This window comes from Erinaceus europaeus, chromosome 1 (genome assembly GCF_950295315.1).
Source record: "Erinaceus europaeus chromosome 1, mEriEur2.1, whole genome shotgun sequence".
Lineage (NCBI taxonomy): Eukaryota > Metazoa > Chordata > Mammalia > Eulipotyphla > Erinaceidae > Erinaceus > Erinaceus europaeus.
Window position 1 is genome coordinate 51,939,961 of NC_080162.1, and position 27,703 is coordinate 51,967,663.

Genomic DNA, 27,703 nt, shown 5'->3' on the forward strand with positions numbered 1-27,703 from the left:
GGTGGGGCATGCCCACTTCTTAACAACCCGGTCATTAGTATCATTGATCTGCAAATAAGAACCCCAATGAGGCAAAACTAGCAACAGAAAATACCTTCATGTCCCTATAACAAATGGAAAAATATGTTACTGGAAAGAGACTGGCCTCATTATTCATTTATGGTTCTATTTAAGTCATATCTTTCATGTTATTTAAATCCAGAAAGCCTCCTCAAGCTTGACGTTGCCTGGCCTTTTCTTCACAGACAGACCCAGCAGTCAGGGAGAGAGGAGGCACCAAAAGCTGCCCTCCTGTTACTGCCCCTTTTCTTAGTGTTTTTGGTGCAGTGGATGCTTGTCACTGGGCCAGCAGAGAGCCAGTTTCTGCTGTGTCCTTTATCACTGATGAGGCCAAGGACAAAGGCAGCTGGATAATCGGTGGCACTGGGGAACTCTCACTTGTCTAGGGAAATGGAGAGACAGTTGTGGTGGCATCCCAGGACCCCCATCTGATCTGACACTGAACACTTCCCCACTGCTTTCAGAAACGTGCCCTCTTTTGCAAATCCAAGGATATATGCAGCATCCCTCAGATATAGACTGTGGAATAGGGGTGGATTTTTTTTTCAAATGGCCATTACATGATTTGATAAGATGATGATAGGTGGGGAGGGTGGAGGGACTTCTCCCGCAGGAAGTCTGAACACAGCAGACCCAATGCTGGCAGACCTCCAGCAATATGATATGTCCATTAGTTTAGGCTTAGTAGAGCCAATGTATCTTTAACTCAACTGCTATGATTTACATTTTCTCCACGTCAAAATGCAAATTAATCTTTTAAAAATTCAGACTGAGCTAGGGGTATAATGGTGACAAGGTCAGCCACTTAACAGAAATGGGAGGAGGGGACCAGGAGAGAGCTGCAAATCGGGCCTGCACAGGCCCCTTCTCACATTCACATGGGTGTACCAACTTTGCTCATCACCTTGACGTTAGCAGAGAAATGGGACTCCTCTGATAGGTGAGTGGCTCTAAAGGTTTCAGCAGCCTGGAATGGGATCACCCAACCTTCCCTCTCTCCTTTGCTGGGATCAGAATCCCCATCCTACTGGATAGCCCTCATGATTTCCTCAGCTCCCTCCACATTTGCTCTCATGCCTTCTCCTTCCCTAATCAAATTGTTGAGGTTTAATCTCATCCTGGCGTCTGCTATTCAGAAGACTTACTGGAGGTGATTGTGATAACTGAAATAAGTAAAAGACAACCACCAGATGGTTTTACTCATGTATAGAATATAGATAACTAAGTAAATGTAATAATTAAGACTGAAAACTATGGTGGTTTTCAGAAGGAATGTGGAGGGTGGGCAGGAGCTAGTGCTGGGTTTCATTTGGTGTTATGGCATAAGAATTTTGGTGATGGGCGTGGTGTATTGGAGATGACAGATAAATAGATACCCATATTCCTAAAATCTTACAGTATTTAAATTTTTTAATTTTTAAATCCTTTCTATTTATTATTGGATAGATACAGAGAGAAATTGAGAGGAGAGAGGGAAATAAAGAGAGACACCTGCAACACTGCCTCACCACTAATGAGCTTTTCCCCTGCAGGTGGGGACCAGGGGCTTGAACCTGGGTCCTTGAACACTGTAATGTGTGGACTTACACAGGTATGCCACCTCGCCCCAAATCTTACAATATTTTAAATCCAAGTTAGATCAATAAAAGGAAGAATTCAGATTCATATACTCAAAATACCCAGTAAATTCATACCTACTGGTAGAATCACTGAGTCCAGAATGGAAGACAGAAAAATCATGGTTGTGCTTCACCCTGTCCCTGGCCAGCACCTCCTAGACCTTACCATGCTCCTTTGCAGCTTGACTCCTTGTTTCTCACTGTTTTCCCTTCTCTTCCATAGGTTGTGGCTCTTTCCTCCTGGTGCCTGCTGAGGGATTCCATCTACTACACACTCTCTGTGGTTGCACTCATTGTGGTAAGTATGTGATGGATCCCTGGACTGACTTCCCAGACCATTTGACCCCCACTCATCTTTCTCACCATTCAGGGTTGCGTATGCCTCCTCCACATGGAATATGCTCAAGGACTATATTGATGGATCTGCATGGATGCATGGATGCCTATGCTTGGAGGCAGTTTTTCTTTCTTTTATTTTTAATTATATTTATTTATTGGATAGATGTTGTTTGATCTGGGCTGGCTTCACGGGCAGGTAACAGAGACGACCAGAGACACACGGCTGGGCTGAGAACACAGTTTAATCTTTATTCACGAACGGGCAAATCACCACACCATGTGCTTTTCTCCATCACCCTCTCTGCCGCTGCTGCTGGGACTCTGCCCATCCTTAGCATAGGGGGCGGGGAGAAAGCGGGGCGTGAAACTAGCAAGGGGCAAACCAATTCTTCTCAGAGGTCGGGGGGAAGGGAACATACCAACAATTCCCCCTTCTGTTTTTAACTAAATGACCACAGTATCAGGGGTGTGAGGTGAACAGAAACCTATATCGTACAGGCATTTTCAAAAAAGAAACTGGCACAAACATGGAGAAACATGTAAGCAAGTAACAAGAACCAGTGTGCTGCCAAGGGAGGGCCTAAGGGGGCCATTTTTTTGCCTCTGTGGGCAAAACTTTATCAGCTTAAAAAAAAACATTTCCTGTCTCTGGGGGGCATACTTGCCTCGACGGGCATTTTATAGCATGGGGGCGGGGAACGGCCTAGAGTCCCAAAGGCAGCTGGCTGCAGTCAGTGTTTGAGAAATATAGCAGCACTTTTGTGCAAAGTGTCTAAGGGTGTACCAGTGAGTCCAGTAGGAGTGCCAGTCGAAAGCAGATGTCCACGGAAGAATGCCAGGGGGTGGAGCGTTGTATGAGGAAGGTCCGCTGCCAGAATTCTGCTTTTCTGTAGAGAACTTGACAGCTGCAATTTACTTACTATGAAACAAACTTGTAGCAGGTTAGAAGTTTATCACAATTGATAACTATTACAATTAGAAGTCTTTTTTTAGAATGATTTTTAAGGTTGGTTAAAGTTTAAACAATAGAATGTGAAAAGGTAAACATGAGAATCAAGGAAAGAAAACCTCAGGCATGAGTATCATTAGCATAGCCATTGTGTAATCTACCATTTCTAATAGGGAAGGTAATTGAGAGTTTTACATATCAACAAGTCTGTTTAACCTTTTGTTACACCCATTTAAGATGGAGACAAACCCTAGGTGTGTGCAGGTTTTGTTTAGACCAACTTAGTTAAAATATATTGATTGTTAACTAATTTTTACCTCAGACTTTAAATGTAAGTTAATTTTATCTTTATGAGAATTACGTTGAAAACCTTTTTCATTTAACTTTGCCTGGTAAGAATTTAGCCTTAAAGTTATATTCTTAACCTTAAAGTTAATGTTACCAAACTTTAAACACACACATACACATGGTCTTCAATATATAAGGAGAGAAACTTTTGTTACAAAGACATGTCATTTTAAACACGAATTTAGATCTATACTGTCTTAGCCGTTCTGGGAGTGCGTTGTCCGGTGGTGGCCTCTTGGGCAACTTCACTTCTAGGAATTGCAGGTTGCGATCTCTGCATGAATCTCTGCGTATTCTAGCTCGTCTGCCTTCAGACCCGAGCTGAGGATCTTGGCCAGGGGGCCCAGTTTCGGCAGGGAGCCCGCGGTCTCCAGGTGGTCCGGCATCTGTCCAAACTTCATAGCAGGAGGGCAGGCGGGCCAGCCATGCAGAAGGCGCAGGCCGAGGTGCCCCGGGGTGGTGGCCATGATAGGCCGCCACGGCCCTGCCCCATGGCCCTGCCATGTCTGCTGCCCTGCTCCCAGTGGCCAAGCAGCATGGGGGGAGCCCACTCCCTATGTCCTGCGCCACGAGGTGGAAAGCCTGCTCCTGCGGGCTGGCGTTGGGCAGAAACCACAGAGTGGTCCAGAGATAAATGGTCCAGAAACAGCAAAACAGTCTCCTGAAGAAAGGGCAGACGCCTTTGGAGAGCTCTTCACAAGCAGAAGAGAAGGCCATAGTACATAGGTAGCCAAATTGTCTTCACTTATCTGAGAGATGCGCAGGTCAGGTCCACGTGGGCGCCATTTGTTGTTCTTGTTACTTGCTTACATGTTTCTCCATGTTTGTGCCAGTTTCTTTTTTGAAAATGCCTGTACGATATAGGTTTCTGTTCACCCCACACCCCTGATACTGTGGTCATTTAGTTAAAAACAGAAGGGGGAATTGTTGGTATGTTCCCTTCCCCCCGACCTCTGAGAAGAATTGGTTTGCCCCTTGCTAGTTTCACACCCCATTTTCTCCCCGCCCCCTATGCTAAGGACGGGCAGAGTCCCAGCAGCAGCAGTGGAGAGAGGATGATGGAGAAAAGCACATGGTGTGATTTGCCCGTTCGTGAATAAAGATTAAACTGTGTTCTCAGCCCAGCCGTGTGTCTCTGGTCATCACTGTTACCCACCCATGAAGCCAGCCCGGATAAAACAACAGATAGAGGCAGCCAGAAATTGAGAGGGAAGGGGAAAATAGAGGAGAGAGACACCTGCAACCCTTCTTCAGCACTCGTGAGCAGGGGCTCGAACCTGGGTCCTTGCGCACTGTAACATATGCATCCAACCAAAGCTTTTCTTTCTTATACCCACTCTGGTCACCTGGAACCCTAGTTTGCTAGATTGATACTCAAAACCAGAGTTTTAATGCAGGTCATTTGGTTCCATGATTATTATTATTATTGATTAATTTTCTTGTTTGTTTTAGAGAAATTGAGAAGGAACGGGTGATACATATGGAGAGAGAGAGAGAGTGAGAAAGAGAGAGACCTATAGCATTCTTTCACTGCTCATGAAGCTTTCCTTACTCCTTGAACCATAGGTGAGTACTAGGGACTTGAACCTAGGTCCATGTACACTGTAACATGTGCACTCTACTGGGTAAGCCACTACCCATCCCCAGAGAAAGAGAACCAGACAGCACTCTGGTACATGTGCTTCTGGGGATCAAACTCAGAAATTCATGCTTGAGAGTCCAACTCTTTATCCACTGTGCCACCTCTTGAACCATCACGTGCTTTTTTATTTTTTTCTTATTCCCTCACCCTTCTAACTTTTCTCTAACCACCTTCAGGGACAGTTTTCCTGGGTTCAGACTTTACTTTCTTCCCTTTCTAGGAGCTCTCCCAGGACACCAACTTCATTTCCTGCAGTGTTCATTGTCACTGCTCATTGCATGTGACAGCTCCACATCGTATTCTTAGTAGTGGTGTCTCCCTGAGGTCCAGTCTTGGATAAACATCTCCCTCCTAGATGTCTTCCAAATGCAGCCTATCTCTAAGCTTGAGATGACACCCCCAAGGTTTGATCCTTATTCTCTATATTAGCTCCCACTCCTAATTTTTTTATATTTTTATTTCTAAAAATAAAACACTGACAAAAACGTATAAGCATATAAGAGGGGTACAACTCCACACAATTCTCACCACCAGAACTCCGTTTCGCCTCCCATCCCCTGATAGCTTTCCTATTCTTTATCCATCTGGGTGTATGGATCCAGGGTCATTATGGGGTGCAGAAGGTGGAAGGTCTGGCTTCCCTGCTGAACATGGGCATTGGCAATCCATATTCCCAGCCTGTCTCTTTCCCTAGTGGGGTGGGGCTCTGGGAAAGTGGGGCTCCGGACTCATTGGTGAGGTTGCCTGCCCAGGGAGGTCCATTTGGCATCATGGTAGCATCTGGAAAGTGGTGGCTAAAAAAAGAGTTAGCATATAGAGCCAAAAAATATTATTGACTAATCATGAACCTAAAGGCTGGAAAAGTTCATATGAAGAGTTGAGGGGGGCGGTCTCCTATTTGTAGATAGTTAGTAGGCCTATTTTAGTTATATTCCAAAGAGGCTATGACCATACTAGTTTTTTTTTCCCTGAGCCTGACATCTGATGTGCAGATGGATCCAAGTTATTGTCTGGGGAGATAATGTCGTGGCTAGAAAAAGGATCAGAAAGCTGGATCAGGGAAGAGAGTAGCTCCCAAATATGGGAAAGCTGTATAAATATTGTTGACTGTAAACCCCATCAATTTGATCTTTCAGCTTAGGAACCTATGTGACCTCTGCATCCCTATAGATCTAAGCTCACATTCTGTGGTCATGAATAGGAACATTCCAAGCTTCCCCAATTTCAGGACCCATTTTCCTCTGGTGGAAGATAAGAGTCTTGTCCAGACTTCCTTTGGAAGATGGAACATTCTCTACCGTTGTTAATCCATGTTGAGGGCAAGGTCCTATGGGGGCCCACAAAGGGGTCTGTTGTATTCTTCCTGAGAGATATGACCAGTAGCAATGTAGAGAGGGATCTATTTTAGATCTATGCCCGTCATGTCTGTTTGGGAAGCTCAGTACTCCCCAACTAGGGCTTCAGCTGGTGGAGTGGCCTGATAGTGACTAGAGAGTCATTATTAAAGTAAGCCAGTCTCTTGCCCTTATTCATTAGCTCCCACTCCTATCCTAACCTTCCAACCTGAGATTAGTACTACACTGGCCTTCCCCCCACCCCCAGTGCCCACCATACCTATTTGACTTAATTATTCTGTGGAGTTTCTTTTTTTTTAATATTTTTATTATCTTTTTCTATTGGATAGAGACAGCCAGAAATTGAGAGGGAATGGGGCAATAGAGGGAGAGATACAGAGAAACACCTACAACATGGCTTCAACATTTGCAGAGCTTTCCCCCTACAGCTGAGGACCAGGGGCTCGAACCCAGGTCCTTGCACATTGTAACATATGGGCTCAACCAGTTGCACCACCATCTAGTCCCTGGAATTCCATATTGTGAAAATCTCTCCAACATGTCCCTCCATAGTGCAACTGAATTTGTCTATGCCTCTGAACTCATATAGCACATCTGAAGGTCATTGATGAAAAGTGATAACATTATGGCTGCCTCCCTGCTCCCCCACCCCACTCACAGACCTCAGAACCATCCAAATGATCTCTTTACAAAGAACAACAGCAAATTCCAGTCCTCTGATGAACCAGTTGGTGGTTCCATGTCACCAGTGTAGAAAAACCCAAACTTTTCAGTTGGCAAGCCAATCTGAGTAGGAAAAGAGCAAAGGCTAAGTGGAAAGAATTCTGAAATGGAGGCTTGAAGGTCTGAATCTTGATTGTGAGCCCACCTACTTAACTCTAATAACCTTGTAGAAATAAATTTCCCTAAGTCTTAAAGTTCTTATTTAAAAAAATATATAATTCTTACTTACAGAACAGTTTAGATCCCCCTAAAAGACCCATTTAACATTATTTTTATAAAGCATTTACCTAGAGAATATTTAACTGGAGGGAGTCAGGTGGTAGCACAGCAGGTTAAGTGCAGGTGGTGCTAAGAGCAAGGGCTGGCATAAGGATCCCGGTTCAAGCCCCCGGCTCTCCACCTGCAGGGGAGTCACTTCACAAGCGGAGAAGCAGGTCTGCAGGTGTCTGTCTTTCTCTCCCCCTCTGTCTTCCCCTCCTCTCTCCCTTTCTCTCTGCCCTATCCAACAACAACGACATCAATAACAACAACAATAAAACAAGGGCAACAAAAGGAAATAAAGAAAAAAGAAAAAAAAAGAATATTTAACTGGAAATCTCCAAAAGGAATGGCACGGGGAATCAGAGAGGTGCTTCAGTCAGCAACAGTTTCTGAGCTAGAGAGATAGCTCATTGGGTAGGGTGCCATGCGTGCCGTTATCATGCAGGCAGCCCAGGTTTGAGCACTGGAACCACACAGAAGGTTCTATGGCACCAAAGGGAGCTCTGATACTGTGTTGTCTCTCCCACTCTCTTTGTCTCCATCTGAACAGAACAGCCCAGAGCAATAAAATCACACATGCACAAGGCGCTGCTTCTCCTACCACCAGGGGAAAAAAAAAAATCCCAGCTCCTGACAATGCACATTCTAGGCTCTTACCTTCGTCCCTTCATCCTGGGGGTCATTGATAGTTGGAAGGTTGGGGCTAGGTAATGCATATTACTGGTAGATTGCATATTACAAAATGGGATAACTTGGGTTCAGCCCCCCAATCAGTCCCCACCTTCTGGAGGGAAGCTTCATGAGTGGTGGAGCAGCGCTGCAGGTATCCCTCCTTATCTCTCCTCTTAATTCTCTTTCTTTCTCTTTCTTTCTTCCTTCTTTCTTTTTAAAGCAGAGAGAAACTGAAAGACTAGATAGAGAGGAGGAAAGTCAGAGAAACACCTGCAGCCCTGTTTCACTTCTCATGAAGCTTCCCCCATACAAGTGGAGACCAGTGGCTAAAACATAGGAATTTGTGCACCTTAGGTCAGTCACTGCCTCTCCCCCTCATTCTCTTTCTTTTTTTTTTTTTTTTTAATTTTTTATTTAAGAAAGGATTAGTGAACAAAAGCATAAGGTAGGAGGGGTACAACTCCACACAATTCCCAACACCCAATCCCCATAACCCACCCCCTCCCATGGTAGCTTTCCCATTCTCTAGCCCTCTGGGAGCATGGACCCAGGGTCGTTGAGGGTTGCAGAAGGTAGAAGGTCTGGCTTCTGTAATTGCTTCCCCGCTGAACAAGGGCGTTGACTGGTTGGTCCATACCCCCAGTCTGCCTCTCTCTTTCCCTAGTAGGGTGTGACTCTGGGGAAGCTGAGCTCCAGGACACATTGGTGGGGTCTTCAATCCAGGGAAGCCTAGCCAGCATCCTGGTGGCATCTGGAACCTGGTGATTGAAAAGAGAGTTAACATATGAAGCCAAACAATTTGTTGAGCAATCATGGATCCCAAGCTTGGAATAGTGGAGAGGAAGTGTTAGGGAGGTACTCACTGCAAACTCTAGTGTAATCCTGCTTTCAGGTATATATTTTATAGTTTATGGATACGTGTGCACATAAGCTCTCTCTCACAGAAACTGGTGTATATCTAGGTTATGGGACTTTGTTAGAAAGTGAACTACCTGAGATGAAATTAGAGTGTACTATTAAAGGAAAGGTCTCACCCGAGTAATGAAGCTGAAGGGTTGTCATTCCACACGTGAAGTCTCTGGATACATTCTGAGGTAAAGCATGTTGAGGTAGCAATCGTTGCTTTGGTTAGGTTGTAATCGGCAGATGCAATGTTATTTGGTTTGGATTGGGAGATGCATACGGGAAAGTGGGCCCTATCCAAGGGTTCCAGGACTGGGGGAAGTAGGGGCTCTATAGTGAAGATGTGAGGTTCCTGCTGTCTTAGGGTTCAAAAAGACAATCAATAGTTAATGTTATCATCACATTATTTGTTAATTGGGTTAACTTTGAAAAGTCCCTTTGTTATGGTTTGCTGGACAGTACCCAGTATCTTGTATATAGCTGTGCTATTGGAAGCTTCTAATCTACTTGGTCTAGGCTTTTGAGAGAGTCCGCATATCAAATACATAGCCTATATATTAAAAAGATTCAGTTTGTCTTTTGAGAAACTTTGAGACATACAATTGATTTCCCCCTCTCATATTAATTAGCTACTGATTTATATGTCTACATTTTGCTAGGAGTGTACATAAACACCATTCCCACCACCAAAGGACTGTGACCCATCCCTCCCGCACACTCCCACCCCCCACTGGCCCAGGAAGCTACATGCCTACCCCTCACCACTGGGTTTTTACTTTGGTGCCCTACTTACAATTTGATCAGGTCCTGCTTTTAGTTTCCCTTTCAGATCTTCTTAGTCAGCTTCTGTTGATGAGTGGGATCATCCCATACTCATCTTTATCTTTCTGACTTAGTTCACTTAACATAATTCCTTCTAGCTCTGTCCAAGATGGGTCAGAGAAGGTGGGTTCATTGTTCTTGATAGCTGCATAGTATTCCATTGTGTATATATACCACAGCTTTCTCAGCCACTCATCTGGTGTTGGGCACCTGGGTTGCTTCCAGGTTTTAGCTATTATGAATTGTGCTGCTATGAACATAGGAGTACACACCTCTTTTTGATTGGGTGTTATGGAGTCCTTGGGGTATAACCCCAGGATAGGAATTATTGGGTCATATGGAAGGTCCATGTCTAGCCTTCTGAGAGTTTTCCAGACTGCTCTCCACAGAGGCTGTACCAATTTACATTCCCACCAGCAATGTAAAAGGGTTCCTCTGTCCCCACATCCTCTCCAGCATTTGTTGCTGCTGTCCTTTTTGATGTATGCCATTCTTACAGGAGTGAGGTGGTATCTTAGTGTTGTCTTGATTTGCATTTCTCTGACAATCAGTGACCTAGAGCAGTTTTTCATATGTTTGTTAGCCTTTTGGATCTCCTCTGTGGTGAATGTTTTGTTCATTTCCTCTGCCCATTTTTGGATGGGATCATTTGCTTTTTTGCGGCTAAGTTTGCTGAGCTCTTTATATATTTTGGTGATTAGTTTCTTGTCTGATGTCTGGCATGTGAAGATCTTCTCCCATTCTGTGAGGGGTCTCTCTGTTTGTTTAATAGTTTCTTTGGATGTGCAGAAGCTTTTCAATTTGATGTAGTCCCATTGGTTTGTTTCTGCTTTGGTCTTCCTTGCAATTGGGTTTGATTCATCAAAGATGTCCTTGAGGTGTATGTGGGAAAGTGTTTTACCAATGTTTTCCTCTAAGTATTTGATTGTTTCTGGTCTGACATCTAGGTCTTTGATCCATTTGGAGTTGATTTTTGTTTCTGGTGAGATAAAGTGGTTCAATTTCATTCTTCTGCATGTTTCAACCCAGTTTTCCCAGCACCATTTATTGAAGAGAGCCTCCTTTTTCCATTTAATCCTTTGGGCCCCCTTATCAAAGATTAGATGCCCATAGGTGTTGGGATTTACTTCTGGGCTTTCAATTCTGTTCCACTGGTCTGTATGCCTATTTTTGTTCCAGTACCATGCTGTTTTGAGGATGATGGCTTTATAATATAGTTTAAGGTCTGGGAGTGTGATGCCTCCATTTCTGTTTCTTTTCCTTAAGATGGTTTTGGCAATTCTAGGTGTTTTCAGGTTCCAGATAAATGATTGTAGTGTTTGTTCTATTCTCTTAAAGAAGCCTGGTGGAACTTTGATGGGTATTGCATTAAATTTGTATATGGCTCTGGGGAGAATATTCATTTTGATGATATTTATTCTTCCAATCCATGAGCATGGGATATCTTTCCATTTCTTGGTATCAGTTTCTATCTCCTTGAGTAGCGACTCATAGTTTTCAGTATACAAGTCTTTCACTTCTTTGGTCAACTTTATTCCTAGGTATTTGATTGATTTTGCTGAAACAGTAAATGGGAGTGATTTCTGTATGTCTTCTTCTTCAGATTTAGTGTTTGCATAAAGAAATGCCACTGATTTTTGTACATTGATTTTGTAGCCTGATACCTTGCTATATTGCCTAACAACTTCCAGTAATTTTCTACTGGATTCTTTAGGTCTTTCTATGTATACTATCATATCATCTGCAAATAGTGAGAGCTTGACTTCTTCCCTTCCAATCTGTATCCCTTTGATTTCTTTCTCTTGCCTGATTGCTATGGCAAGAACTTCCAATACTATGTTGAAGAGTAATGGTGACAGTGGACAGCCCTGTCTAGTCCCCGATCTGAGGGGGAATGCTTTCAGCTTCTCTCCATTGAGTATGATGTTGGCTGTAGGTTTGCTATATATAGACTCCACTATCTTGAGTTATTTCCCATCTATTCCCATTTTTTGTAGAGTTTTGAGCATGAATGGGTGTTGGATTTTGTCAAAGGCTTTCTCTGCATCTATTGAGATAATCATGTGGTTTTTGGCTTTGCTTTTATTGATGTGATGAATGACATTGATTGATTTACGGATGTTGAACCAGCCTTGCATTCCTGGGATGAATCCCACTTGGTCATGATGAACAATCTTTTTGATGTGTTGCTGTATCTGGTTGGCCAAGATCTTGTTTAATATTTTGGCATCTATGTTCATCAGAGATATTGGTCTGTAGTTTTCCTTTTTTGTTCTGTCCCTATCAGCTTTTGGTATCAGGGTGATGTTGGCTTCATAAAAGGTGGGAGTATTCCTGTTTCTTCAATCTTATGGAATAGCTTAAGAAGTATGGGTATTAACTGTTTCCTGAAAGTTTTGTAGAATTCATTTGTGAAGCCATCTGGTCCAGGACTTTTGTTGTTGGGGAGATTCTTAATAACGGTTTCAATTTCTTTGTCTGTGATTGGTGCATTTAGATTTTGTAGTTCTTCTTGGTTCAGTTTTGGAAGTGCATAGGTTTCTAGGAATTGTTCCATTTCTTCCAGATTCTCTAGCTTGGTGGCATATAGTTCTTTATAGAAGTTTCGCAGAATTCTCTGGATTTCTGTGGTGTCAGTTGTGATATCTCCTGCATCGTTTACAATTCTATTAATTTGAGTCTTCTCTCTTTTTTGTTTGGTGAGTCTGGCTAGGGGTTTGTCAATTTTGTTTAATCTTTCAAAGAACCAACATTTGGCTTCATTGATCTTTTGTATGGTTCTTTTATTTTCGATGTTGTTTATTTCTGCTCGAACTTTAGTGATTTCTGTCCTTCTGGTTGCTTTAGGGTTCCTTTGTTCCTCTTCCTCTAAGTCCTTGAGGTGTGTAGTAAGGTCATTCATTTGGGCTTCTTCTTGGTGTTTAATATGTGATTGTATGGCTATAAGTTTCCCTCTCAGTACTGCTTTCGCTGTGTCCCAAATATTTTGATAGGTTGTGTCTTCATTTTCATTAGTTTCCAGGAACATTTGAATTTCCTGTTTGAGTGAGTCTCTGACCCAGTGGTTCTTAAGGAGCATGTTGTTTAGTTTCCAAATTCTATGTCTTTTAATAATTTTCCGTTTGTTGTTAAAAGTTAGTTTTACTCCACTGTGGTCTGAGAAGATACTTGGGATGATTTCAATGCTCTTGAATTTATTGATGCTGTCTTTGTGGCCTAACATGTGGTCTATCCTTGAGTATGTGTTGTGTGGATTTGAAAAGAAGGTGTATTCCAGTTTTTTGGGGTTGAGGAGTCTGAAAATGTCCAAGAGGTCTAGTCTGTCAATCTCTTCATTCAATTCTCTTGTATCTTTATTGGTTCTCTGCTTTGTTGATCTGTCTAAGTGTGAGAGTGGGGTATTGAAGTCTCCCACTATTATTGTATTACTATTGATGTATTTTTGAAATTCTTTCAGTAGGTGCTTAATGTATTTAGATGGTCCCTCGTTGGGTGCATAGATGTTAATAATTGTTAAGTCTTCTTGGCTGATTGATCCTCTAATCATTATGTAATGTCCTTGCCTATCTTTTATTACTTTATTTAATTTAAAATCTATCGTGTCTGAGATGAGAATGGCTGTTCCTGCCCTTTTTTGCCGTTAGCCTGTATATTAGTTTTCCATCCTATCACTTTAAGTCTGTGTTTATCTTGTTGTGATAGATGGGATTCTTGCAAGCAGCATATGGTTGGGTTATGTTTTCTGATCCATCCCCCCACCCTGTGCCTTTTGATGGGTGAGTTTAAGCCATTGACATTTATTGATATTATGGATTTAATGTATTGTAGTGCCATTGTTCTAAAAAACGATTTGTTTACTCTGATATATTACAAGTATTATAGTGATGTTCTTGTTTATAAGAGGTCTTTTAGTACCTCTTTCAGGGCCGGCTTGGTGATAGTTGCCTCCTTTAACTGTTGTTTGTCTAAGAAGGTTTTGATCCCTCCATCTAGCTTGAATGAAAGTCTAGCAGGATATATTATCCTTGGTTGAAACCCTTTTTCATTCAGGGCTCGATAGATATCTTGCCACTCCCTCCTGGCTTTTAGAGTTTGAGTTGAGAAATCTGCAGAAAGTCTTATGGGTTTTCCCCTGTATGTGACTTTTTGTTTCTCTCTTGCAGCCTTTAGGATCCTTTCTTTATCCTTACTTCTTCTCATTGTGACTATGATGTGTCTTGGTGTTTTCAGGTCTGGGTTGATTCTGTTTGGTACTCTCTGAGCCTCTTGCACCTTGATATCCTTTCTGTTATTCAGGTCTGGGAAATTTTCTTGTATTATTTCCTCTAGAATGTTTGCTTCCCCTTCCTCTCTTTCTTCCTCTGGCAGGCCAATTATACAAATGTTACTTCTTTTGAGATCATCCCATATGTCTCTGTTGTTGTTTTCAGTGTCTCTCAATCTCTTTTTAAGCTCTTTCACCTCTTTCTTAGTTTTCTCTAACTCATCCTCTGTCTGACTAATTCTGTTTTCTGCTTCTGTTAGTCTGCTTTCCCTTGCCTCAGCTTCTTTCTTCATTACAGCTATTTCAGCTTTCAGTTCTCTAATTGTCTCAAGATAATCAGTATTTTCCTTGGGGGTCTCAACTGTTGTTTCCCTAATAAAGGAATGTTTCCCATTCCTTTCTTCCAATGTTGTTTTCATTTCTGTGATTAATAAGTTTATTATTGCTTGCATACTTTTCTTATCTATGGTTACTTCTGACTGATTTGTGGTTTCTTCTGGGCTCTTGTCTTCATTCATTGGGGTAGCAGTTTTATTTGTTTTTAATCTACCCATTTTTTTTTATTTATGTGTTTCTCTCTTTTTTTTTTTTAATGCTCTGTTGTTCCTCAGTTGTTGTGTTTTGAGCACAAGTAACACTGTACTAAATACCTTTATGACAATTGCACTCACCAACCTCTGGAATTACAGTAGCAACTGAAGTAAGTATTGAAGGAGTTTAATCGTTACCAGTTAGCCAAACAATTTCTCCAGTCCGTGAAAAAATAGTAACCAAATCCCAGTGAAGAAAGAGAAAAGAAAGAGAGGATAGCAAGAATATATAGTTATGCAAATCTACTATCCAGTGTATATTCTAGGGGTAACAAGAGTGTAAAGGGAACTAGAGCAGAGATACACACATAGAGAGTCCACTCTGGGTCAGATTTCTTCCCCAAAGTAATTCACAAATTCAGAAAGGCAAAGAAGAAAGAAGTGTATGACAAGATAAAAAAAAATAATAAAAAATAAAAAAAAGAGATAGAGAGAGATAAGAGAGAGAAAAGGGAGAAGATAAGAAGAAGGGTTGTAATTAAAGAGCAGTGCGAGGAACTTCCCAAATGTGTATCAGTGAGTTTAAAAAAAAAAAAACCTGTTTGGTGGTATGGGGTATCCTGCTAGTAGCTGGTCCCAGGCACTGCTTATGGGGGGGGGGGAGGGGCGGCGGGAAGGATGTATGCTTGAAAATTAAAAGGAAGAAAAAAGAATTTTTTTCCCCTATTCTAATTCTTAACCCAAATTAAGTTATAGACACCTCCTTGGTATGATCGCTATGGCCCCTTATTGGCTGGCCTGCTAAAGGCAGACAATCCTATTGTTTACAGGAGATGTGTCCGGAGCTCAAAGGCTAGCAGCTTCTCCGTGCACCATCTTCCGGGAAACCCCCTCCTCCAGAGTTTTTTAAAGGATTTCTCAAAAATGAAAACTAGCTCCAAATCCTTTGATCCAATGAGAGCTATACTCAAGAAGTCTTTGGATCTGCTCTCAGGGTCGCGGTGGACCCTGGATTCTCCCAAGAGGAAGCCCCCGAGCTAAAGTGCTCACTCCGGGTCCTCTGCCCGCCTGGCTCTGCAACCGGTGGAGGAGCCGCCTTCCTGGGCGGGCGGAGGACAATGCCCGGCGCACTCTCCTTGCCCAGCGCCCTGGGAATTCTGGAGCCCCGCTAGTCCGTGTCACCTTTACTCTAATTCTTAACCCAAATTAAACTGCACTCACTTTTTGGTGTCACCCTTTATTAACTGGCCTGCTAAAGGCAGAAAATCCTACCGTTGCCGACAATGCGGTCAGAGCGCTCGCTGTCAGCAACTTCTCAGGCCGCCATCTTCCTCTCCCTCCACGCCTCATTCTCTTTCTTATGCTCCATTAAAATATAAAGAAAAAGGCCACCAAAAGCAGTAAAATCATGGAGGCACTGAGCCACAGGAATAACCTTAGTGGTAAAAGCAATAATGATGGGGGCTGGGCAGTGGCACACTTGGCTAAGCAAGGATCCCGGTTCAAGCCCCAGCTTCCCACTTGCAGGGAGGATGTTTCACAAGTGGTGAAGCAGGTCTGCAGGTGTCTCTCTGTATTTCTCCCTCTCTATCTCCCCTTCTCATTTTCTCTCTGGCCTGTCAAATAAAAATAGAAAAAAGAAAGAAAAGAAAAATGGACATGATGGCCACCAGGTATTGTGGATTCATAGTGCTGGCACTGAGCCCCAGTAATAAACCTGATTTCAGTAAATAAATAAATAAATAAATAAATAAATAAATAAATAAATAAAGGGGGACCAAGTGGTGGTGCACCTGGTTGAGTGCGCATGTTACAGTGCACAAGGACCCAGGTTTGAGCCCCTGATCCTCACCTGCAGGGGGAAAGCTTCACAAATGGTGAAGTAGTGCTGCAGGTGTCTCTGTCTCTCTCCCTCTATATCACCCTCTTCCCCCTCAATTCCTGACTGTCTCTATCCAACAAATAAATAAATATAAAAAATTTAAAATTAATAATAATAATAGTTAAGACTTGTCCCCAGGGAGCACAAAGATTGAAATACATCATATTCATACAAAAAAAAAAACACTTATCTGTTGAATGCCTGGTTGGTAGAATTCAGGAGAGCAGTCAGTAATGATGTTCCTGATCCCAGTTATTACCTGTGGGAAAGGTCTGACCACCTCAGTAGAAATCTTCTGTTCCTTTCAGCACAGGCTTTCAAACTCTGTATCAAACTTTGTCCTGCATGTACTACCCCTGCAATGTACTAAGCTGAGAGGTACATGCTGCCCTTCTACCTTGAGGGCCTTCTAGGATTTTTTTTAATTACTTTTTTTAAAAGCTGTGGTTAAAGAGTAGTACAAATAGATACAACTCTCTACTTCATTAAGTTCCAGAAGGAAAAAAATAAAAAAGATAGCCACTATCATGAAGAGACAGAACTAGAGGCCAAGCTCTGGCCCACCTGGTTAAGTGCACATATTATAGTGTACAAGGACCCAGGTTCAAGTCCCCAGTCCCCACCTTTAAGGGGAAAGCTTCACAAATGTGAAGCAGGTCTGTAGGTGTCTCTCTGTTTCCTTATCTACCTTCTTCTCCCCCTCTCATTTTCTCTCTGTTTCTATCCAATAAAAAATAAAAATGATTTAGAAAAAATGAATCTAAAAGAGAGAAAAAAAACTGAGATGACTGGTCGGTCCATACTCCCAGTCTGCCTCTCTCTTTCCCTAGTAGGGTGGGTCTCTGGGGACGTGGAGCTCCAGGATACATTGGTGGGGTCTTCAGTCCAGGGAAGTCTGGCCAGCATCCTGATGGCATCTGGAACCTGGTGACTGAAAAGAGAGTCAACATACAAAGCCAAACAAACTGCTGAGCAATCATGGACCCAAAGCTTGGAATAGTGGAGAGGAAGTGTTGGGGGGGTACTCACTGCAAACTCTAGTGTACTTCTCCTTTCAGGTATATATTTTGCAGTAGTTTATGGATATGTGTGAACATATGCTCTCTCTCTCACCGAAACTAGTGTATATCTAGGTTTTGGGACTTTGTTAGAAAGTGAACCACCTGGGATGGAATTAGAGAATACAATGAAAGGAAAGGTCTCACCCAAGTAATGAAGCTGAAGGGTTGTCATTCCACACGTGAAGTCTCTGGACACAGTCTGAGGTGTAGCATGTTGAGGTGGCAATCGTGGTGGGAATTGTGTGGAGTTGTACCCCTCCTACCCTATGGTTTTCTTAATTTATCCTTTCTTAAATAAAAAAATAAAATAAAAATAAAATTGAGATGAATACAGGCCAAGGTCTCTTGGGAGCATGAACCTGGAAGTGTCCATCCCAAAAGCAATCTGGCTGATACTGGCTTCTCCTTTCCAACTCAATTTTCAATATAGACACCTCCCAGGCTGTGTCTTCTATCAGTCTTATCCACACATGGCCAAAGTAAATGTAATCATTGTTACTGATGTGTGAAACAGTGAAGCAATGTTACTTCTTCAGGCGACAGGGGACACTCACCAGAGCAAGGTCTCTGCAGAGCCATCATCTGCCCCCTTCGTGTGCAGGGAACACACCACAGAGCTGAGCCAGCTGGACATGCACGCAGCTGACAGCTGTTTCCCTTGTAAGACAGCAATAGCAAAAACTCAAACCTGAAGGTTTTATTGTCTGGGGTGCAGGGATGAACCTTCATGATTTTCAGAAAAACTGGATTTCTTTTCTGATCAGAATCAGTGGAAAAGATGAAATTTGAGGGGGGAAGAAGCAGCTGATTACTTACCTGATAGACAACACATGTTCCCATGAAGATCTTATGGTACAAATCCTAACAACCACATGGGAGCATCTATAGGGAGGAAACTGAGCAGTGTTGTGCTGTCTCTCCTTCTCTCTCTGTCTTTCATCTTTTATATTGAAGAAAGAAAAGAAAAATATGGCTCCTGGTAGCAGTGGAGTCATGCAGCCACTGAACTCCAGAGCTAACCATGGGGCGGGGGAGCAAAACTCTAATTTGGTCTTGGCATTTTTTACTTTTACTGGTGGTTTTCCAACATGGGTGTCCACTAGAAATGCCCTAGTGTTTACTTAAAGCATGATACCCAGAGCCTTTATTTCAGGAGGCTTTAGGGTAGAACCCAGACATTGAGCCCAGGGGGAAGCTCAGCTTCAGAAGGGGAATACCAGGTTTTCAGGACATGCATATATTCTGTTGTACTATGGTTAATTCTAGTAAGAATTTTGAGGTTCACAAAGGAAATATATGGGGGCTTCTCACTGCACTTTGTCCTGTGGGTCATTTTCACATGAGGTTTCAACTGGCCTGAGGAGTATAAACAGTCTTTGTACCCAGAAGTTCCACACTTAGGAAATGCATTTTCATCAGTGTCCCCAAATCTACTCCATACACTGGTCCCAGCATGGTGCTTATACTCGCTTTTCTAGCTATATTTACCCTGTTTTCAAAGTAACAAAGTCACTCTTGTTGTAGGCTTCCTGGTAAAATATTAATCCTCTCCGTAGGACTAAACAATAGGCACTTAAAATTTCTACAATGAAAAGTTCTTCCCCCTAGTCACAATGACCAACATTCTTAAATAATTCACTTTGACTTTTAGAGTTTAGGGTGTTTGTTAGCCCCCCTCCCTGCCCTCCTCCTTGGAGGTAAAGCAATAAAGAACTCATTAACCCAGAGGGCAAGTCCCAACTAAGTGGGTCCAGACCCCCCCCCCCCACTTCTGTATGAATCCTGGATGAGAGGTCTTTCAGATCACACAGTTTACCCTGGGGACACTCCCTAGGACCTTGGAATTCAAATAACAGGCCGGCCATTTCCAGGAATGCTCACTGCCTCTGGGGAGAGGAATGCTAATAGAGTCATTATTACCTGGATTCTGAACCAGCTTTAATGGACTTAAACGCTAATAAACCTGCATGGGTAGAAAAGCAAAATACATAGGAGGGTGGGGAGGAGCACAGACACTGGTAAAACCAGCAGTTTGTTTCTGAATTAACTCCACTATGGTATTTGGGTTTTGCCTAACCTTTGCTCTGTGCTGTTTTCTAGTTTGTGGTGGTTGTTAATGGAGAAGGCAAGAGCTTTTTTTTTTAATTTTCATTATTGGATAGTGAGAAATTGAAAGGGAAGATAGAAAGGGAGACAGCAGAGCAGCTTTACTTCACTACTCCTGGAGCTTTCGCCCCTGGAAACTAGGGACTTGAACCTGGGTCCTTGCACACTGTAATATGTGCACTTAACCAGGCGTGGCACCACCTGCCTGGCCCCTGGAACTCTTTATTGTCAAAGACAGTTCTACTTTTTTTTTTTAAATTTTTTTATTTAAGAAAGGATTAGTGAACAAAAACATAAGGTAGGAGGGATACAACTCCACACAATTCCCACCGCCCAATCCCCATAACCCACCCCCTCCCATGGTAGCTTTCCCATTCTCTAGCCCTCTGGGAGCATGGACCCAGGGTCGTTGAGGGTTGCAGAAGGTAGAAGGTCTGGCTTCTGTAATTGCTTCCCCGCTGAACATGGGCGTTGACTGGTCGGTCCATACCCCCAGTCTGCCTCTCTCTTTCCCTAGTAAGTTGTGTCTCTGGGGAAGCTGCGCTCCAGGACACATTGGTGGGGTCTTCAATCCAGGGAAGCCTAGCCAGCATCCTGATGGCATCTGGAACCTGGTGATTGAAAAGAGAGTTAACATATGAAGCCAAACAATTTGTTGAGCAATCATGGGTCCCAAGCTTGGAATAGTGGAGAGGAAGTGTTAGGGAGGTACTCACTGCAAATTTTTAAGAAACATAGAGTGTGACTTCCTTAAAGGTGGTGCAATGGATAAAACATTGGGTTTTCAAGCATGAGGAAGAATGATATTCTGGTTCTCTCTCTACCTCTATCTCTCAGTCACTCTCTCTCTCTCTCACTATAAAATAAATTTGGGACCTAAGCAGTGTGCAAAGATGGAGATTTGAGCTCTGTCTCCTCACCTGCAGGGGGGATACTTCACTGCAGTGAAGCAGTTCTGCAGGTGTCTCTATCTCCTTCTCATGCTTGAGAGTCCAGTGGATACACTGTGCTACATCCCAGACCACCTCTCTCCTTCACTGTCTCCCTTTTCGCCTGTCACTTTATCTATGTCCTATAAAATAAAATAGAAAGATGAATTAAAAAAATTAAAAAATGGCCACCAGGAGCAGTAGATTCATAGTGCCTGCATCAAGCCCCAGTGATAACCCTAGTGGCAATTTAAAAAACTGAAAAAGGGAGTATATATATATTGAAACTAGAGCACTGATCAATTCCAGCTTTTGGTGGGGCTGGAGATTGAATCTGGGATCACTGGTGCCTCAGACATAAAAGTCTGTTTGTATAACTATTATGCTATCTCTCTATATATATTGGTTTCTGGGGCACCCTCCCATCAGTCCATTAAGCACCACCTTTAGCCCAGGTGACATTCTCCCCAGTGAAGCATCAGGCATTGGCCTAGGAGACCCACCTCATAACTTTGGTCTCTCTCTACAGAAGAGGTATCACCTTTGTTTAAATATTTATTGATTTATTAATAAGAGAGAAAGAAAGAACCAGAGCACCATGCTGGCACATGAGATGTATAGAATCAAACTCAGAACCTCATGTTTTCATGCTCAACACTGTGCCACCTTCTAGGTCACAAGAAAAATGTCAACTTTTAAATCCTGGGAGGTTCGGGTTCTTTGGAGCCTGCCTTTGTAACGAGCTAGTCTAGAAATTGTTACAGCCCCTCCAGCTGCTCGTATCCCACCATGGACAGCTCCAGTCTCCAGTACTACTTTCTTCATATTCCATTCAGCAGGCCTGCCAGTTTCTTTTATTGAAATGTTACTGTAATTTACATAATTGTGTAATTTACATAAATGCAAATGATTCATTACATCCTCAGTCTAACAGCTGCCCTAAAAGGAATGCTTTATTTTTACCCTTAATCTCTGTTCTGAGATGGAGGACTGATGGAGGAGGGAAATCTCCGGAGGGGGGGGGGGGCAGGAATTAGCCTCCAGGACAGGTGCTGGAGAATGTGGGTTCACTGGCAGATTCAGACCTGTGGTGCCTCTCTGGAGAAGGGCCAGGTGAGCCAGTGACACAAGTGGTGGGGCCATCAGGGCAACCCAAGAGACAGCATGGCAGGAAGGGTCAATGTAGGTGACATTTTTCTCTCTTTGGGGGGGGAGGGGTTCATTGCAGTGCCCTCTGTGAAGGGGGTCCCATGGGACAAAAGGAGAGAACATGACTCACACAACCACTGGAACTGGTCTTGGCAGTGCTATCTAGCAGAACTTTGGCAGTTGACCTTCAACTTGTACTGTCCATTATGGTAGCCACTAGCAGTATGTAACTGTTGAGCTCTTGAAATGCAGAAGATGAGCCCAAGGAAGGGAATCTTCATTAATTTAATCATATGTAGCTCCATGTAGCTAGTGCCTGCAATACTGAATTGTCCAATTTTAGAAAACAAGTCCTTGCATGGAAAATACACCTGCATTCTCACAGGCATCCACAATTTTTAATAAATATAGACTCATACTCAAGTTAGAACCATACAACATGCTGGATCTATCAGTAAAGTTCTCTAGTTCAGTACTGAAAACCATGAGTGCTAGCTGTTATGAGTCCCATTTTATATATGGCAGAACAGAAGGTTCCAGAAGTTCAGGTATTTCCTGAAGCTAGAAAGCCTCAGGTTCACCAGAGTAGGCATCTATAATGACACAGCTAACTAACCCCACTCCAACAAAGAAGTGAAGAATTCAGATCCCCCCCCCAATAAAACCTACCTTCTATTACTTTTTGAAATCATCCTGATTTTCACTCACCCACCAGTCAGCTGTAGCTTGAGAGGCATGACTGTTATGTTAACTTTACACTCACATATCTAGACTGAAAGGAATATCTTCCTTCTCCTGGAATTCATTCATCAAGACATCTCATCTTTAATAATTCAGAAATCTTCCTGTCTCAGCCTAAAAGAAACTACAGCTTAGAGACATGTTTATAACTGCCCTCAACTCTCCACTGACTGCCACAGCCCTGCCCCTCAGGCTCACCACCCCCTTCTTAGTCCCACTCCTCACCCTCATCAATAATGAGACTCTTCTTTCCAAGTTTAGTGGTGGTGGTGGTGCTTTTAGGTTCTTATATGCCTCCTTGAGAACATCTTGATTCCATTGGCAAAATGGGGAAAACTCTGGTAGCTAGAAGAACTCTCACAGGGAATGAGTGACAGAGCTTTAAGTTTCTTCAGTAAGTCAGCACAGTCAGACAAAGAGTTGCATGCTTTTTAATTACAGCCCTTAGAGAAGGTGCCTGTTTTCAGTGTCATTGGGGTACATAAGGAAATTGGATCATCTTTTCATTTGCTCCTGGAACAGGGAGGTATAGACCAGTGGACTGGAGGGATCGGAGAGAAACTTCTCTGGAAAAATAATTTTTGGAAATTGCACTTGTAATCTGTGTTGCTCTTGAACTGTTCAGCACACATGGTTCTCTTGGTTCAGCAGGCAAGATGAATCCCAAATCCATCCTCATGTCCTTTTTCTGCTCTGTGGCCTGCCACAACAGACTGACATAATGTGGTCATCTCTGCTCAGGTCTTGCCTGTAGATGTTCTTTACTAGAGAACTGGAACATCCAGCACTATCAACTCAGGCTGCTGGTGTTCCTAATCCTGGGATTTCTGTAGAGCCTGAAAGTGTAAACTACACTGGTGCATAGGAGCAACTTTCCAGTACCTTCCATCTGATTCCTCTCCTCAGCTGGAACACTGTGATCTCAGCACAACCATCTGTACCCCCCTGCCCCCTAGAGTTCAGGACTCCCTCTAGACAGGTCTCCTATAGGGACACGAGGGGGGGAATATCCATGCTATGAAAAGAGAAATCCATAGTGAGTAAGGTTGGACTGGGGTGCAGTTTCTGTTTCCCACAAGGGAAGAAGGATTTTCAAGGTTTCCACACATGAAAGAAAATGATGGTGTTGCTTTTCTCTCTTTGATTATTTTTGCTGCTTAAAATACTAATGATGCCAGTGATTATAGAAGAAGCTGTGCAGTCTTTAGCAATGTGAATGTCCAGTTCCATGGTTAGAATCCACAATGGCCAGCACAGTGTGTGGTTGGCTCCTGCCTGCCACTAAGAGAGGAGAGCCTCATCCTCACCCTCTGGCTTCTGGCCACACTCCTTAGAAAGTCCTCTCACCTCTGCCTGCCCTTCCATCTTGAGGGCACACCCTGAGCCTTTCCCAGGGATGTTCTGTCTTCCAGGGACCCACCTGTTTGATGAAGTCTGTCTGACTTGGGACACTAGTGCTGAAAACTGTTTCCATGGTACCTCACCATTTCTCTGAAACTAAGAGGAAGTGAGTGTCTTGCTGAATTCTCGTTCTCATACTCACATGTGGTGCAGTTACAGAGTGCATGGGAGGTTAACAGTGAAACCCAGGGTAGCTAGACAAGACACATACAGGTCAGAGAGATCTCAGAGGTCACCCCAAACAACTAGTCAAGCTACTCCAACCCATTGGGATGATCAAAGTCTGGCCCCAGTCACATCCAGAAAAATTCAAGGTAAAGAACTGCTTTCCCAAAGCATGATTTCAAAAACTCACTGGGAAAAGAAAAGATGACATTCTGAAAGCCACAGCAACAAGGTCCTGCCGTACGAAAAGCATATCCACACTCTCTGCCCTCAACTCAGAACACCAGGCAGAACATCAGCTTGTCCTAGGATCATAGTGTGTTGACTAGAGCCTCCTTCAGAGATTGGCTTGGGGGTGCTTTTCCTTCTTCCAGAGATTTAATGGAGTTGTAAAAATGGACCGACTTCTTTATCTCCTTGGCCTTGGCAGAAGGAATATGGACAGAGGGCTGGGATGTGAGCCCCACCTAGTGGTGACCATGAGAAACTGGGGGGTGCAGTCCTTGTTTCAGAGGTGATATATAAATGGTGTCAAGTTTGCTTTTCCTCTGTAATACTGCAGTAAGAGGATAGGGGAAGCTGTTTTTTTCCTCATTTACACATGCAGAATGTGAAAATAGAAAGGGATGTGCAACACTTGTCTTGGGAAAATAAATAAAAGTAAAACCTATAAAGAATAATAACAAATCGCATACACACGCTACGCACCCCACCCCAGCCATCAGTTTTATCCCATCAGAATCACCTGTTCATGTCATTTTAAGAGATTCCAGGGACTACAGTGGCTTATCTGATTGGACCCCTTGTCATGTGCTGCGAATCAGGTTTGAGTCCCTGGCTCACTGCATTGGGGGAAATTTCAGTGGTGTGGTGTTCTCATCATCGCCCTGTCTATCTGTCTCTCTATCACTGAAAAAGTCAGCTTGGAGCACAGATATTCCACATGTACAAGACTGAAGTGACAAAAAAGTGGTTTTTAGACAAAGAAATTCCAACATTCCATCAGAAAGGTCCAGAAATGTACTCTCACCAAAGAGGAGCCCATTCTCTGATTTTCAGTCTTCAGAATGGATGGTCCTCCACTGAAGGACTCCTCCCAGTATCACCAGAGGCTAGAGGCAGTTTCGACCTTACTATTCTCCTTTCTCACCAGAAATGACCTTACTTCCACTTAGATGTTTTTAACACCTGATTTCTAGACTCTTTTCATCCGTTTGTTCGAATGCTCTTATCTTCTGAGTTCTCCCGTATTTCCACCCAGCTCATTCAGACTGCAGGGCAAATTCATGCTTATTAGCCACAGGGAAGATGAGGACTCCTGGCTTTGAATGATGGGCATTGATGCATTATTTTGGGCTGGGGGAGGTGTCCAGATCTCTACCATGTGTCACTGTATTGAATTGATCTGTAATTCTTGCTTTATCTACCTCCCTGAACCAGAGCCCCTCCCCAACATTCCTCCCTCCACCTAGGATATACCCATTGTCTTGAATTCAGATTCATGAATCTCTATCTTTGTGTGTCTTCTCCATGCTCATCCAAGATTGCCCCCATTATTTCTACAACTGTATCATGCTCTCTGCAAATTCTGTTCTCAGTTTGGGGTCCCTTGTACAATGAAGCTCCTTCTAATTTATTCCCATTGAGATGATTGTTGGAATAATAATGGAAACATCAATAGTCATCACTATGATTGTGGAATGATGTAGACTAGCAGTGATCTGTGCCCCCATATCACTAGATTGCATAGAATACAGGCTTCCTACAAGATGCTTTCATACTAGTCAGAGTAGAGCCTGCCATTCCTGGTATATGGCAATTAAATTGGCGCTCTAATAAACTCTTTACTAGCATCTCCTGCTCTTTTAAGTGTCTATGAATTGATTGTTCCAACCCACTTTCCAGGACTGATATTGAATTAACTTCAACTAATAGAAAATGTTTTCCAACTTAAATAATTTGTTCTAAATTTAAATCTAGTGCTCCTACAGAAGCAGGGAGTGCATTCCACACCATACAGTGTTTCCTTTCTTTTTTTCATTCCCCTCTCATTCTGGTCTTGACATTTGCATCCAAATGTCAGTCTGTTGAATCTAAAAACTGATGGAGTCAATGTATCTTAGGAGAAAGGATAATGAATTACTAATAAGTGTGGCTTTTCTCTCCTCCTCTTTATATTTGGACCTTTAACATCATGGCCCAGTGGTCTTTTCAAGCACCATGCATTTATCCAAGGTCTCTGCATCTCTTACAACTAAACCTTATCATAACCCTGGCGGCTAAAGTGACGTGCACTTTGTTAGCAGAGGCTACCATGGTAGCAATGACACTTTACACCCAGATCATGCTGCTAAATGCCCTCACCCACCCACCCAAGTCTCCTCCACAGGTGCTACTATCCTAGAAGAAAAACTTCAGTGACGAACATACTCAGAGCAGCAGCATCCTGTGTGAAAAGACAGAATGCTGCTCTCTTGGCACCCCTCAGTTTTGAAATATAGGTACACCCATCTACTTTCAACAGCGTGCCATCTGGGCAGAATGGTGTGTTATATAAAGAACATCCATTTAAGAGCCAGGTCGAACCTGAGTTCTCATACCCACTCTGCAACAAGTTAATCAGCTCCAAGAAGACATTATATTCTCTGCATTTCCATTACCTTGTGTAAATCAAAGGACCAGGGGCCCAGGCAATGGTGCACCTGATTAAGTGCTCACATTACAATGTGCAAGGACCCAGATTCAAGCCCCTGGCCCCCACCTGCAGGGGGGAGAGCCTCACAAGTGGTGAAGCAGTGCTGCAGGTGTCTCTCTGTCTCTACTTCTGTGTCTCCCCCACCCCTCTCAATTTCTTTCTCCATCTAATAAATAAATAACAAAATAAATAAAAATAAATAAATAAAAGGACCAGAATTACACCTGCTTTTGTCCTTAAAGTGAAGAATGGCCTTATATGATATTTGAATGCAGGCTTAGATGAATTCACTCTAGCAGTTTATCCTTTCTGCATTTTCTATTATTATTATCTTTATTTATTTATTGGCTAGAGATAGCCAGAAATCGAGAGGAAGGGAACAGACAGAGAGGGAGAGAGAGAAAGAGAGACACCTGAAATACTGCCTCACCATTCATAAAGCTTTCCCCCTGCAGATGGGGACTGGGGACTTCAACCTAGGTCCTTGCCACTGTTATATGTGCACTCAACCAGGTGCACCACCACCAGGCCATCTCCTTTCTGCATTTTCTCTGGACCCTAATGAAGGGGATGGGGGGTGATTGACACTTGTGTATCTTTCACTGTTTCTGACCTTTGTTCATTTCTTTCTCCAACAATAGAGTAGGGCTGTGGCCTAGGAAGTGTGAGACCAACAGTGTCCAGGCAGTACTCTCTCCATCACTGTTAGTACTCTATTTACTTCCTTCCCCACCTCTTTACACATGGTAACAAGTGTTACTGACTCTCCATTTCTGGCTATGATATAAAGTTCCCTTTGAGAATAATTCGTGTAAGAAAATGAAAAAAAAAATAATTCAACCGAAAGAAAAATATTGAGTCCATAGAAGTCCACATGCTTCTGTGCAGAGTAAAGAGACATACAGGTACCATACAGATGACCCGCAAGTAACATTTGCAAGCCTCTTCCAAGCTTCTTCATCCTCGTCCAGATATAGAATTCAGCACTGGATCTTGCTCTGTAAAACTTCTCAGTTGTGCTTCTATCATCTTACTCTTGCACAGAATTTTCTACTACAGGAGGTGGGGTGACCTGATGCTTCTCCCC

The 27,703-nt window shown here is 43.0% G+C and overlaps 1 protein-coding gene and 1 long non-coding RNA gene across 2 annotated transcripts in view; one reads left to right on the forward strand and one right to left on the reverse strand.

Annotated features, from left to right (window-relative positions):
* Positions 1–27,703, forward strand: part of SLC24A3 (solute carrier family 24 member 3) — a 630,513-nt gene that overhangs the window by 546,447 nt on the left and 56,363 nt on the right. Inside the window, exon 7 of the mRNA XM_007525384.3 lies at positions 1,903–1,977. Within this exon, the coding sequence (XP_007525446.3) occupies positions 1,903–1,977 (75 nt within the window). The remainder of the gene's footprint in view (positions 1–1,902; positions 1,978–27,703) is intronic.
* Positions 2,243–3,863, reverse strand: LOC132536817 (uncharacterized). The gene is made up of 2 exons (XR_009548356.1): positions 3,338–3,863; positions 2,243–3,183 (listed from the first exon to the last, which is right to left on the reverse strand). It is a non-coding gene; the product is annotated as an uncharacterized LOC132536817 (long non-coding RNA).